The following is a 12,480-nucleotide window of genomic DNA, read 5'->3' as shown; positions in this document are numbered from 1 at the left end:
TGTTGTTTTTGTTGTACACCAAAACTGTGTTTTGTTTTAACCGTAATTATTTTAAAAACTAGGAGAATTTCCACATTTTTCATCTTCCTCTTTTTTTTTATACACATATATAACTAGAGAACTTATAGAAATAGATGAAAGTATTTTGAATAGTTTCTGTAAAAATGTAAACTTGAAGACTTACAAGTTTCTGATAAATTTGTTAAACAAATTGTGTGGGCGCGATAGCTCTTCTTCTAATTACATTTTTCTTGCAGTGTAGCGTAACTAAATTTTGATTGATTTGCCAAATTTGTTGCTATTGTTGTCATTGGTGTTGTTGTTGTGCTGACTACTTATTGATGACATCATAGAGATCCGAATATCGAGTGTATGTGTGGATGTATGGGTATTGCATGCGACAGGGTGGGCGTGGGGGGCGGCGGCGCGCCACCGTTGGCGGCAACCACCGCATGTCCGTGCGCGTGTGGCGCATGCGCCGTTGGTGGCGGCGGCAACGTAATGGACAGTGTGACCGTTTGCGGCGCCGCCGCCGACACTGAGGAGGCGCCGTGCGTGGATGTGGGCGTGGCTGCTAGAGCCGCGGCCGCTGACTGTGCGGCAACAGCTGCTGCGGCGGCGGCAGCCGCCGCACCACCTGACAAATGATGCGCGGATGTGGGTGGTTGCGGTGGTGCTTGTGTATGATGCGTTGGCTGTTGTTGTTGTTGCTGCTGCTGTTGTTGTTGTTGTTGCTGCTGTTGTTGGTTATGATGTGCCGTCGCTGCCGTTTGTTGTTGCTGCTGCTGCTGCTGCTGCTGTTGTTGTTGTGCTCCAGCTGCTCCAGTGGTGGGATGTCACTGAGCCACCACCGATGTGGCGGCATTCTGTTGCACCACAACGCCCGGTGCCACCGAATTGGCCACAGTGACCGTCACAGGCGGCACACTGGCACCGCCATTGGCGTGCGCGGCACTGGGCTGTGCCTGCGTTTGGAACGGATGCTGAAAGGGTGGTCCATAGCATTGGGGAAAGTAGAGCTCGTTCTTAACCACAGATTGTTGGGCGGCGGCGGCACTCATGCCGCGCGGCAATATGTTCGCCTTGTTGTCCGCCGTGGCAGGGTTGTTGTTGTTGAGGAATTGCTGTGCGGCAAGATTCTTGGCATCGTTCATCAGGTGGTTAGCCACAACGGCGCTCGCAGCGCTCGCCACCACATGGGCGTTCTGTGCACCACCATTGTTGTTGTTCTGCTGCTGTTGTTGTTGCTGCTGCTGCTGTTGCTGTTGTTGTTGCTGCTGACGACGCACCTTTGTGGTATTGGGATTCATGTGGTTGTCAATGTGCTTCGTCACCTCGTTCTCGGTGGCAAAGCGACGTCGGCAATTGGGCATGGGGCAGCAGAAAGGACGATCGCCCTGAATGTGGAGAATTTGTGGAGAAATGCATAAGTTATGTTTCAATCAGAAAATCAATAGAATTATTTCAATATAGTATATACAGGGGTGCCTCAGAAATCTCTTTCGCCCAGGTTTCGGTGTCACAGAAATCTGTTTTGGGAAGTTTCAAAACTCGTTTGTTTTGCCACGAGTTTTATTTAAAAACACTAACAAAGACATTTTTCCTCATTAAAAAGAAATCATTGGGATATAAACCTTATAGTTTTTCTGACCAATCTGCATCAAAAATATTGTGCATATTCTAAATTAAATTACTAAATTAAAAACTTAAAACACCAGCATTCACACACAGCATCCAAGACAACCGTGCACTAGAGATGCCCAATTGGCCCAAATAGAAAATTACATTTTTCGAACATCACATTTAGCCGAGCTAAGTGTAAAGTTGTGAGTCAAACGAAAGTTAAAAATAAAACATATATTTGACGCAGTTCTTGTTTCAAATAAGTACCAAATAACTGTGTATTAATTAAACAAGCTTGGCGAAAATTGTGAGTCGTCGAGTGGCAAGGTCTATTTGTTAGCGAAAATATGAATGACACTGAACCGCCATTTAAAAATACAAGGCAAAAGAAGATGCAACTCTATTTTTGTAATTTCTGAATTCAATTTTAAATGCTACTTTTTTGTAAGGGAAAACATAGATCGCCGCAACAGGACAATTTATGGAAGCACACCCCGACATTGTGCAAAATTCAAGTGCTTTACAGGATTTATATAGGATTAGTCAGTCACATATAGGCGTCGACAGTCAGCTGCGTTTCACAGCTGGCTTGGAGGGGAAGTTCGAAAAAATGCAATTTTTCGAAGTTCTGTGGCACCGACGTATTTTATTGGGAGTTTTCAAAAACAACTGTATCCGAAACCACCGTAGTTTTCTGTGACACCCCTGATAAATCATCCATGTTTATATATTTATAGAGTTACATGAGTTTCAACTCACTACCCTATAATAGCCAACAATTTTAGAGAGACTCGTACGTTTATGTGGGCTTGTTACCACCTTGGTTTTAGAAATTGGGTTGTATCTGCATCTAAGTCTAAAGATTGAGGCCGATTGGTGGCAATTCCACTTTCAATTTTTCAAAAATCATTTTCAAATTCAAATCTAAGTATTACCTTTCTTGTAATGTAATATGTGTATATTATTTGTATTGATATAAATGCTACATTAATAAAAGATAAACCATACTGTATTCCCTATTGTAGCTCAAATTTGGGAAATACTTTCAAAATGGTTTCAAAGCATAACGTAGAACGTATTTCAAATTGTCTATTTTATCCGTTCAAAATCGCTTTAAATCATTACTGATCAGATATAAATTGATTGCTTTTGACTTTAAATGGGTATTCAAGTGATTCCGGCAATGTTAAAAATTCGGTGTTTCGGACTCGAGTGGTTAAAAAATGGTCCAGAGACATACAAGTATCTTAAGAATTTTAAGCTAAAAACTTATAGTGTTGCAATTAAATTTCAGGATCTTAATAGCTATGAAGTTCCAAATTAATTCAGGGATGATTAAATACTTGAAACAAGGATTTATTCTTAATTAATATGGAAACGTTTTTACGAAATCTTAAAATTTGTTTAGAAATTTTAGAAAGTGTCTCTAGTTTTAAGCGGTTGACAACATTATAAAAACTAATATTACACCAAATAATGCAAATCCTATTTAATATCTTCACATCTTTAAACGAATAGCAAGATCAATTAAATTCGATCATTTAAAACTTCACTTAAAAGCCTGTTCTTTATCATTATTCTCTTTTAAATCCTTTTCCCTTAACTCATTTTCTTTTCATAGTTTTTTCGCCAATAAAGGATTGTTGATGATTCTAAATCAAATCGTTTTTGCTCGAAGAAAAAAAAAAAAAACGACAAAGCGCACACCATTGGAAAGGGATTTATTTTACTTTAGAATCGTTATGAAATAGTGCGGATCTATTTTGTTTTATGGAGAAAATTGTGTTTGTTGCAAGTTTTTTAAGCGGCGAAACTAGTATGCAGGGAAAAAGATAAAGAGATAGGATATCTGTCGGACAATTGTTGCTAGGAAAACGTTAGCTCTTACTAATTTGACTTAAAGAAGGGGATTTGGCATTTTAGTCGATAAGCTAATGTAGCTCTTCAGTTTAAACCAGAAATTTGTTCTTTATGGATTTTGGAATTCTACGAAAGCTACAACCGGGCTCGGGCTAAGCTACCACTACCTGGTGGGTTCGCGTGTGCTGATCCAGTATGGCCTTCTGTCTAAAGTCCTTGCCGCATTGGGCGCACTTGTAGGGCTTCTCGCCGGTGTGGATACGCAAGTGCTGGAAACATATGAAATAGGAGCACGTTACAGAAAGACCTATATCCTATAGACCTATTGAGCTGCCACTTACCTGATTCAGAATGGTGCGCTGTCGGAAGAAGCGGGGACAGTACATGCAGCCAAAGGGCTTCTCATTCGTATGAATGCGGAGATGTTGCGTCAGATGTGACTGTTGGCGGAAGCGTTTGCCGCACTCCGGACACGGATACGGACGCGATTCGATGTGAATGCAGCCATGCTGGAGCAGAGTCGTCTTCTGTTTGAACTCCTTGTCACAGATCGGGCAGCGTACATAGAGCGGCATGTTCGCGGGCCGGACTCCAATATGCTGCAGAACCTCGGGCAATATCTTTTGGCCTGCTTCGTAAATGGCAAAATAGAAGTGCGCTCATTAGATACAAAGTAACCAAATAGAGTCCATGGGGTCTTACACTCACCCTTGCCGTCCTTGAAATAGGAGGGATAGTGCATGCCACCGCTGCCGTCGGGCGTGCCTTGCGAATCGTCGTCGTGGTAGCCACCACTGGCGCCCGCAATGTCGCCTTTCGTGTCCGCTTCCTCGCCCGGAAAGGGCACATCTGAGGGCCAGAGCGTCGGATGCGGCCCATTCTTGAAGATAAGATGCGGCGAGACATCTATTGTGGGGACGTATTGTTGCGCAAGCACATGCAAATAGTTCAGAGAGAAATTGCCACTGTTAGCAGCGCTTAAATCGGGCACATAGCCGATATCATCTTTAGCACTAAAATCGGCTAACATCTTCTAATATTGCAAGACTAATGCCAACCTAGAGAGACAGAGCTAACTGTGTACTCTACAATTCTTATTTGTTTTGTTGATTGTTGGTTGGTTAAAACGCTCTTTAACACCCGTTTGTTTCAAATTATTGGTAAATTTTTTCATTTTAATTCTTAAATGATTCGGGATGCTTGGCTATGCTGATTATAGGTGTCTACAATTGTTCCATAATGAAAGTGTTGGACAAAGAATAGCTTTTTAAATCGTAATAGTCTATATAGTTTTGCGAAAATAAGATTTTGTTCGAATTGTTTCTAGGGCAGCTCAATTCGGTGGCAATAACAAGAAAGTTTGCCTACAAAGAAAGAATTCTTGCACAGATCGTTGCTATGGCAAATATATAAAATATTGCTGCTACATATCGTCGTAACAAACTTGTTATCCGTAAGGATAAGACAAAACTACACGCCAAGTTTGGTATTCTTAACTCTTTTGGTTCAAAAGTTACGGACGTTCATACAGACAGACGGATGGCTATATCGATTAGTTTCTTTTTCATTCATATCTGCACTAATGGCACGAGACATGTGGCATTACATTTAATATCGGCGAGAAAGATAATTTAGATAATACTACACAGCTTGAATTTTCAGTCTTGCAATATATTCTTGTTTCTTTTTAGACTTAAGAGGATTCCGTATGAGTATAGAGACTTTTTGCTCTCAGCTTAAGGTATAAAAAAATGTTATACAAAACCACAAATATCCGATTTAATACAATTTATTTTTTCAAATCAATGAAATGAAAATACTGTGGATATGTGATATCGATGCTACAGGGATCCTGCAGCAAAAGAATCAGTCTTAACTTTGAATTTTGTTGATCAAGCTGTTCAACTCTAAAAAAAATTTAGCCCCACATTATAATTGACCAAGAAGCCTCGAATCAGTTAAGTTTTTAGTTGAGCGCATAACAAACCAACAACAACATCAACTTTTGGAAATTTTGAATAATTCAGTTTAAGGCCAAACGTGAAAAGATGGAAAAGCGAGATTGAAATTTTGCAGGGGATGTCTGCATTGCTGCAGGAAGCCAAACGTTTGCGAGTCGCTGGACACGCCCTATACCTAGTCATAGCTACAGTAACTTTAGCAACAACAACTGATTGAGTTGCTGGCTGGGTCGAGTTTCTTGGACTGTTTGACTGCCTCGGCCTTGCGGCCCTATTCATTAGCAATGGATGTGTTAACTGTCGCTCGCCTTGGTGGGTGCGCACATGTTGATTGAGGATGGCCTTCTGGCGAAAGTGCTTGCCGCACTCTGGGCAGGCGAAGGGCTTCTCACCCGAATGGATGCGTATGTGCTGGTTGAGTATGGCCCGCTGCCGGAAGCTGCGGGAGCAGTACGGACACGTGAAGGGCTTTTCGTTGGCATGGATGCGCAGATGTTGCGTGAGATGGGACTGTTGGCGAAACCGCTTGCCACATTCGGAGCACGGGAAAGGTCGCGCGTCCGTGTGTATGCGATCGTGCTGCAGCAGCGTGCTCTTCTGCTTGAAGTCTTTGCCGCAGGTGAGGCACTTGAACAGCCGGAGATCGCTGTGCGGTTTGTTCTTGTGTGGGCGGCCGGGTCCATTGCCACGACCGCTGCCAGTGCCGGCACCGGCACTCGGCCCATTGGCCGATGGCGCACCATCGTTGGCGTTCGCACCGCTCGCATTCCCCTGCCCGGCATTGCCGTTCGTTGCATGGCCGCCACCTGCTCCCCCACCGCCGCCATTCTGTTGCGCTCCATTCTGCTGGCCCGGCAAGAGATCGGGCAGTGTATAGGCCTCCAGGCCAGCGCCTCCGCCGTTCTGCTCCATGGGCAGTACGCCCTTGTTCAGATAATGCAGCGGAGGGAAGCCGGGTGGCGCCAGCATGCCACCCTGTGGTCCGGCAGCATGCCGCGGCGCATAGTAGTCGGGCGTCTGGAAGCTATTCGTCGGATCACCCTGGGGCTGACCGCCGTTCTGCTGTACATGCGGGTTCCCCGTTTCACCGGCGGCACCACCGCCACCACCGCCGCCCGCGCCCTGCGCATGCTGTGGCTCGTTGCTGCTTTGGTTTGGATTTGGCGCGGAGTTCTGTTGATTAGCGAGCTGTAAGAAAAAAGCAAGTGTTAATCACTTGAAGTTTCAATAATAGAGGTCAAGATCCCTAAATAGTAAATCCACTTAAATAAATACTCTGGTACTTATAAAAAGTTCCGATCAGAACTATTTACATGCAGTAAGGAAACTTGACAGTCTCCAAATACAGGCAAACAAGTTAAGAGAGTGACATCGTCCTGTCGTGCTGGTCAGTTAAATACCCATTATCTGCGCAAGGTATATTTTTCGATTTGTACAGATTGAAGATTTTTGCATTCTAATAAAGTTATTGGGGTATCTATTTTCTTTAATTTCCATAGTTCCACTTAAAGTTCCAGAAGAAACCATAGAGTAAAAGCGATTGCATGGCAGGAGAAGGACTCAATATAGTATTACTTATATAAACAAACTATCGTATCGAAATATCATGAGTTAGGATTAAATTTATGTTCGGAGAGATATGCGTGGAAAGCATATTTCAGAGCATTTCAAACGAATTGTTGGTACAATGTCTTCAGTAAAGATTTCCTTACATTTTATATGTATAATCTAAGAAGTATTTATTGAAATAAATTAAACAAAATACAAATTCCTCTACTCCATATGCTGTTCCGAATACTTTTAAAAAACTACATAAAATCTATTGATAGGTATAAGCTTAAATATTTAGGATCTGTCTGGCCAGGTATTGTTCATGCACATGATATACGACAGCTCTTTTTAATAATCGTTCTATTGTCCATTTACTAATCTTATCAACAGACCCATTTGCAATTCTAAACCTAAGTACTTTCAAGCTTACAACTCAATTACGCAAGTTTCTAACCAAGGGAAATCTACTTAAGAATCGCCGCTATGCTTTTAAGTCACTCTCTTTAAAAGCATATATGTATGTATATATTTATATGGTTTGTGACTTCACTAATCTACAAAGATATCTACTCCAGAATTATCTGTTTTAAGCTTTAATTAGTTCTTCAGATGTTTTAATTTTTCTGTAAAAATGCCATGCTGGTAAAAATTAAATTTATTATTAATAAATACCTATGATTGACTTTGATTCAAATAAGAAAGGGTGGCTATGTATGTCTTAAAACAACTTTTCTAGCAGGGTAGCTAGAAAGGTAACACTGGAAGTCTATTGAGTATATACAAATTTACAACAAAAGCAATTGAAATATTTATAGAAAAAAACCGTACTGCACCGTAGAGGTCTTTCTAACATATTCAGAAATTACTTTTGGCAAACAGGCACGGCGCAACTAAATACACCTAATTCTGTTTTACACGGTCTTTTTTTACACGATTTTAATATAACACGGTTGAAAATTAAAAATTGCATACATAATTATTTCTTTAGAGATAAGGAACCACGTGTTCTTAGTTTGTTCGACGATTCACTACAGCCTTACGATTTTTTTTATCATTACGGGAATGGCATCACTTCTCCACATCAAGTTAAAGCGTGTGTGGCGTTGTTACGATTAAGTTATATTAAAGTTCAACGCCCCGAAATGTTGATCAACAAAATGGTTATAGATCTTAATACAACGTTGAATAGATTTAAAAATATTCTCAAACAAAGCCAAAAAAGCAGATATGTATGTATGTATGTATGTACTTATGTATGTTTGTACGACGTCTGTCTGTATGTAGACTTATGTATTTGCATTACTCACAAGTTCCTCTTGAGGCAGAAACGTGCCATATATATGAAAGATCCGTTCCTCTTCCCACAGGCACTCTTGAAATTCAATAACTATCTTTTGGGATAAAAAAACACTCCAGTCGCCCATGTTCGGGATAATACATATATAATTGCGGTCTAACTATTTTTTATACTGGCCCAACTGTACGATCACCGCGAAAAGATTGCTTTTTTTTTTGGCTAAATATCGATATCTCTATCGAAAAGCTTAACATATGTACTGGCTTGTGCTATTACCAAAAATCGATAATTAATAGTGGGATTCCTGCAACAAATTTTGATTTTTCATAGACCTTGTCGCCAGTTCTTGAGTTTTTGATAAATTGTTTATATATTTTCTAACGCTTTCTTTATAAACTCTATTCTATTCGTCCACATTTTAAAATGATATTTTACACATACATATATTACAAATCAGTTGCAGAAATACCAAACCAATAAGCCAGTACTTTTTTTAACTTTCAAAAGTCATTTCGTCTGCTCTTCTTTTGTCATTACATACATTTAATTAAACTCCCAAACTGTCACATAGCGGTAACAATCAATATGAATATATTAAGGTGTAAAATCAATTTTTTTAAAGCCAAAATCAGTCAAGGAACAGACTTCCACTTTTTAAAATTCATAAATTGCCTACTGGAATACCACTTATATCGATAGACAAAGCTGCATATTACTTGTGCATAAAAGACGATCTAAATATTAAGAAAAAAAAATTGGGTAATTGTCTGTTTTCTGTTCAAAGCTGCCACCTAAAGCACCCCATCCACAGGCGAGCATGTTGGCCGAACTTTTTGTGCTCGACAAAATGTTCGACGTTAGTGGGGATGCTCGGGTTGAATGTGAGGCTCGGCGTCTGGCTCGTGTAGATCGTGCCAACAGTGTTGCCCCATCATCGTTTGTAAAAAAAAATGTATATATACTATATTTCTGAAAATTAGCAAAGAGTTCGTGCTCGATTTTTTAGAATGGTTGCATAATGAGCCGTCGTTGTGGAAAAAAAAAGCAACAATAAGCATGTGATATACACCTAATTCTGTTTTTACACGGTCATTTTTTACACGATTTTTACACGGTTTGAAAATTACAAATTTCATAGAATTAGGTGTATACATATTTCCCTTTTTCTCACCTTTGTATGCACCATCACTGACAAAGAGAACATATGATAACAATATACCGTTATATGGTTTTTACTATTTTCTTTTCAATCGAAAAGGGTGCTTCATTTTTGCGTCATCAGGTTAGCACATGCAATTGGCTTTTCATTTATCTTCTCATGAATATGAATGCAAACACTTGTAAAAACGTATCGAAAATTGCTTTCCTATTTAAAAAATTAGCTCGGATGGATGTTTTGAACACAACAATGCTTCGATTCATACTGCCCGGGTGATCAAATCTTGGATTGAAGCACAAAACGTCGAAAAACAAATGATGTGTGCTAACCTGATGACCAAATTTAAAATGTGAATTTTTCAGTTGACTTCGAAAAAAAATCATAAAAAAATATTTGCAAATAGAGGAACATTAATTCTTATTTTATTTTTATATTTATGTTTATATTTTTATATTTTATATTTAGTTAAAAATTAAGTGGTTTATAATCGCTAGAAATTTTAGAGTTTTATATTTTTTAGTTTTAATAGAAATTAGCGAAAACTATTAAAATCAAACGTCCGTACTTGTCAAAATTTTCTGTCAAATGATGGTCGCAAACAATGTTCGCCACGTTAGTGGGCAAACGTATTTGTAACAACATGCTCGCCTGTAGATGGGGGAGGTGCTTTATCAATGCTTTAACATTCCCTATATTTGTGAACTGTAATTGAAGGCCACATTAAGCGGACTTTAAGTTAACCAGGCTAGGTTGGGTGCTTCAGTTTAGAACAGTACAATGACATTTCGTTGCCACAAATATATACATCCATTTATTTACATTTCTAATCAAATTTCCGTGGAGACTCGATAGGATGGGGGTCCTGAAGACAACGGAGGATCTTTATAGACTTACCTGATTCATGGCATCCTCATCGGCGCCGCCATTGGCACGCTGCTGTTGCTGCTGCACCGTTGGATAGGGACTGGAGGAGGGGGACACCTGCTGTTGTCGCCCATCCCCGCTGCCATTGTCGCGTGAGCCCGGCTCGCCACCGGGCGGACTTTGTGGCTGCTGGCCCTGCTGCTGCTGTTGTTGTTGTTGCTGCTGGACAGCTGCCGCGGCCGCTGCGGCCTGCGCGGCGACCGTTGCGTTCTGTTGCTGCTGTTGTTGTTGCTGCTGCTGGGCGGTCAGATGCTGCTGGGCCTGCTGTTGGATGCCGGGATACATTTCGCTGCCCCATTGGGCTGGGCTGGCACCGATGGCGCCCGGATTGCGTTCCGCATCCTGCGAGTCCTTGTACAGCACATACGGCTGACCCGTGTCCTGGGTAATGCAGTACATGATTTGGCGCGGCACCTTCAGGCCTGCGGCTATGCAGGCCGCAAAGGAGGCGGAGAAATTTATGGCCATTTTGTTGTTGCGTTGCTGCTTTCTACTTGTTGTAGTTGCTGTTGTTGCTGCTGTTATGGTTTGTATGCGCGTGTGTGTGTGTGTATGGAGCTGCTCCTCGGACTTGTGGACCAACTAGACGCCTCGTCTAGCAGGTGCCGTTCGTAGAGCCTTCGCTTGGTCCTATAAGCGATTTCGTTTATTCTTGACTTTTGTTGCACATTTTTGCGTTTGTTTTGGTTTGTGTGTGGGCTGCAGTTGGTTTGGTTTGTGTCTTGGCTGCAGCGGTCTCAATAATTGCTCCTCTCTGTTATTCATTTGTTGCTTTTTATGGCTTGCATTTTGCTTTACGCTATTTAAAATTCCTTTCTTCTTAAGTGGCTCGTTAATTTTTAAAAATGTTTCTCCCTCTTTCTTTGTTAAAAAGCTTCGTTTTAAGTTCAATTTATGTTTTTACTTTTAGTTGAAATGAAACTTAATCTCCTTCGTTACCTCCTTTTTCCTTTCTTCCTTTGTTTATGTCAAACTTTTGCCCAAAGTTGTTGCTTTCAGTTCTTTTTTTGATATTCTTGACAGAAATAATTTTTTTTTACTTTTGTGTGTTTAGTTTTTTGCGCAATTTTGTTTCAACACCTTGCACGTTCTTTTGAATTTAATTTTATATTTTTTTATTTTGTGGTATAACTGCAAAGATAAAATGAAAATAGAGTTGAATAATAAATGCATAGTAATTATTTCATAAATATTTAAATTAATTAACTTATATCTTAACGTTTAAATAGAAGAACTAAGATCTTACTTGTGTATATTATTTTTGTAAACTTTAATGGACAGGCGCCTGGGCATAGCTTTTTCTACCGCTCTCCTATATCTTAGAGATGTTCTATTTAGTTTAGAAATTTGTGAACGTTTTGCGAAGTTTTGGAGTTCCTGGAAACATTATCGCCTACGGAAAGCCTTTCAATTCAATAGAAATATACGAGAACTAAGCAAATCGGACAACGCAGTGATTTCATTTCATTCATATGTTTATATATTTGACCGGTTCAAATACAAAACCTAACCCCATTGAGCCTACTAATTTTATAGTAATCCCAAAACTATCTAAAATATCACAATCTTTTAACGTAATCAGCTTTTACTTTTAAAAACTATTTTAATGAAGGTCATACAAGTCTAGAATGTAGACACTTGGTTTGAAAAAACTCGATAATTATATGGATGTAAACAACCATAAGTTATTGTCTTCCTTTAAAACGGCTATATTGCTCTTTCCAAAATTTTCGGTGTAAACATATATTTAGATAAAAGTACATAAATTGTTAATACTCGTTATTAATAGTCGATGTGCTTGACTGTTTGCTTTGCAGAATCCGAAACCGGTCAGGGTTGAAGGATTACGTACTTAAAGGAGTGGATTTGTGAAAATCGACCCGAAGGTGGGACAAAATGGAAAACAAAATTTGAATGGTATATTGAAAAAATCAAACCTGGTGAAAAAATCAAATTTTGAAAAACTGTTACACATTCCTACTCTAAAGTCGCTGATCACCATGAAGGAACAACTATTTTAAAAAGTGTTTGTGGGCAAGCAGGGAAGAAAGTACTTTTCTCTTGTGCTCGAGAAGTTTTTAGAGATAGGCCAGCAAAGTAATAAC

The 12,480-nt window shown here is 40.0% G+C and overlaps 1 protein-coding gene across 1 annotated transcript; it reads right to left on the bottom strand.

The window, feature by feature from the left end:
- Positions 1-675: 675 nt before the first annotated feature.
- LOC115632579 (zinc finger protein 768) lies at positions 676-11,498 on the bottom strand. Its single transcript, XM_030529800.1, has 7 exons — positions 10,544-11,498; positions 10,346-10,510; positions 5,753-6,632; positions 4,192-4,389; positions 3,825-4,111; positions 3,648-3,752; positions 676-1,397 (listed from the first exon to the last, which is right to left on the bottom strand). The coding sequence occupies exons 1-7, from the start codon at positions 10,841-10,843 to the stop codon at positions 837-839; spliced, it is 2,496 nt and encodes an 831-aa protein (XP_030385660.1). The 5' UTR covers positions 10,844-11,498; the 3' UTR covers positions 676-836.
- Between the last annotated feature and the right edge of the window lie 982 nt (positions 11,499-12,480).

The sequence above is a fragment of the Scaptodrosophila lebanonensis genome, unplaced genomic scaffold (assembly GCF_003285725.1).
Source record: "Scaptodrosophila lebanonensis strain 11010-0011.00,11010-0021.00 unplaced genomic scaffold, SlebRS2 tig00001415-arrow-pilon, whole genome shotgun sequence".
NCBI classification, from domain to species: Eukaryota; Metazoa; Arthropoda; class Insecta; order Diptera; family Drosophilidae; genus Scaptodrosophila; species Scaptodrosophila lebanonensis.
The sequence above is the reverse complement of the archived record's forward strand: the minus strand, read 5'-3'. Positions and strand labels throughout refer to the sequence as shown.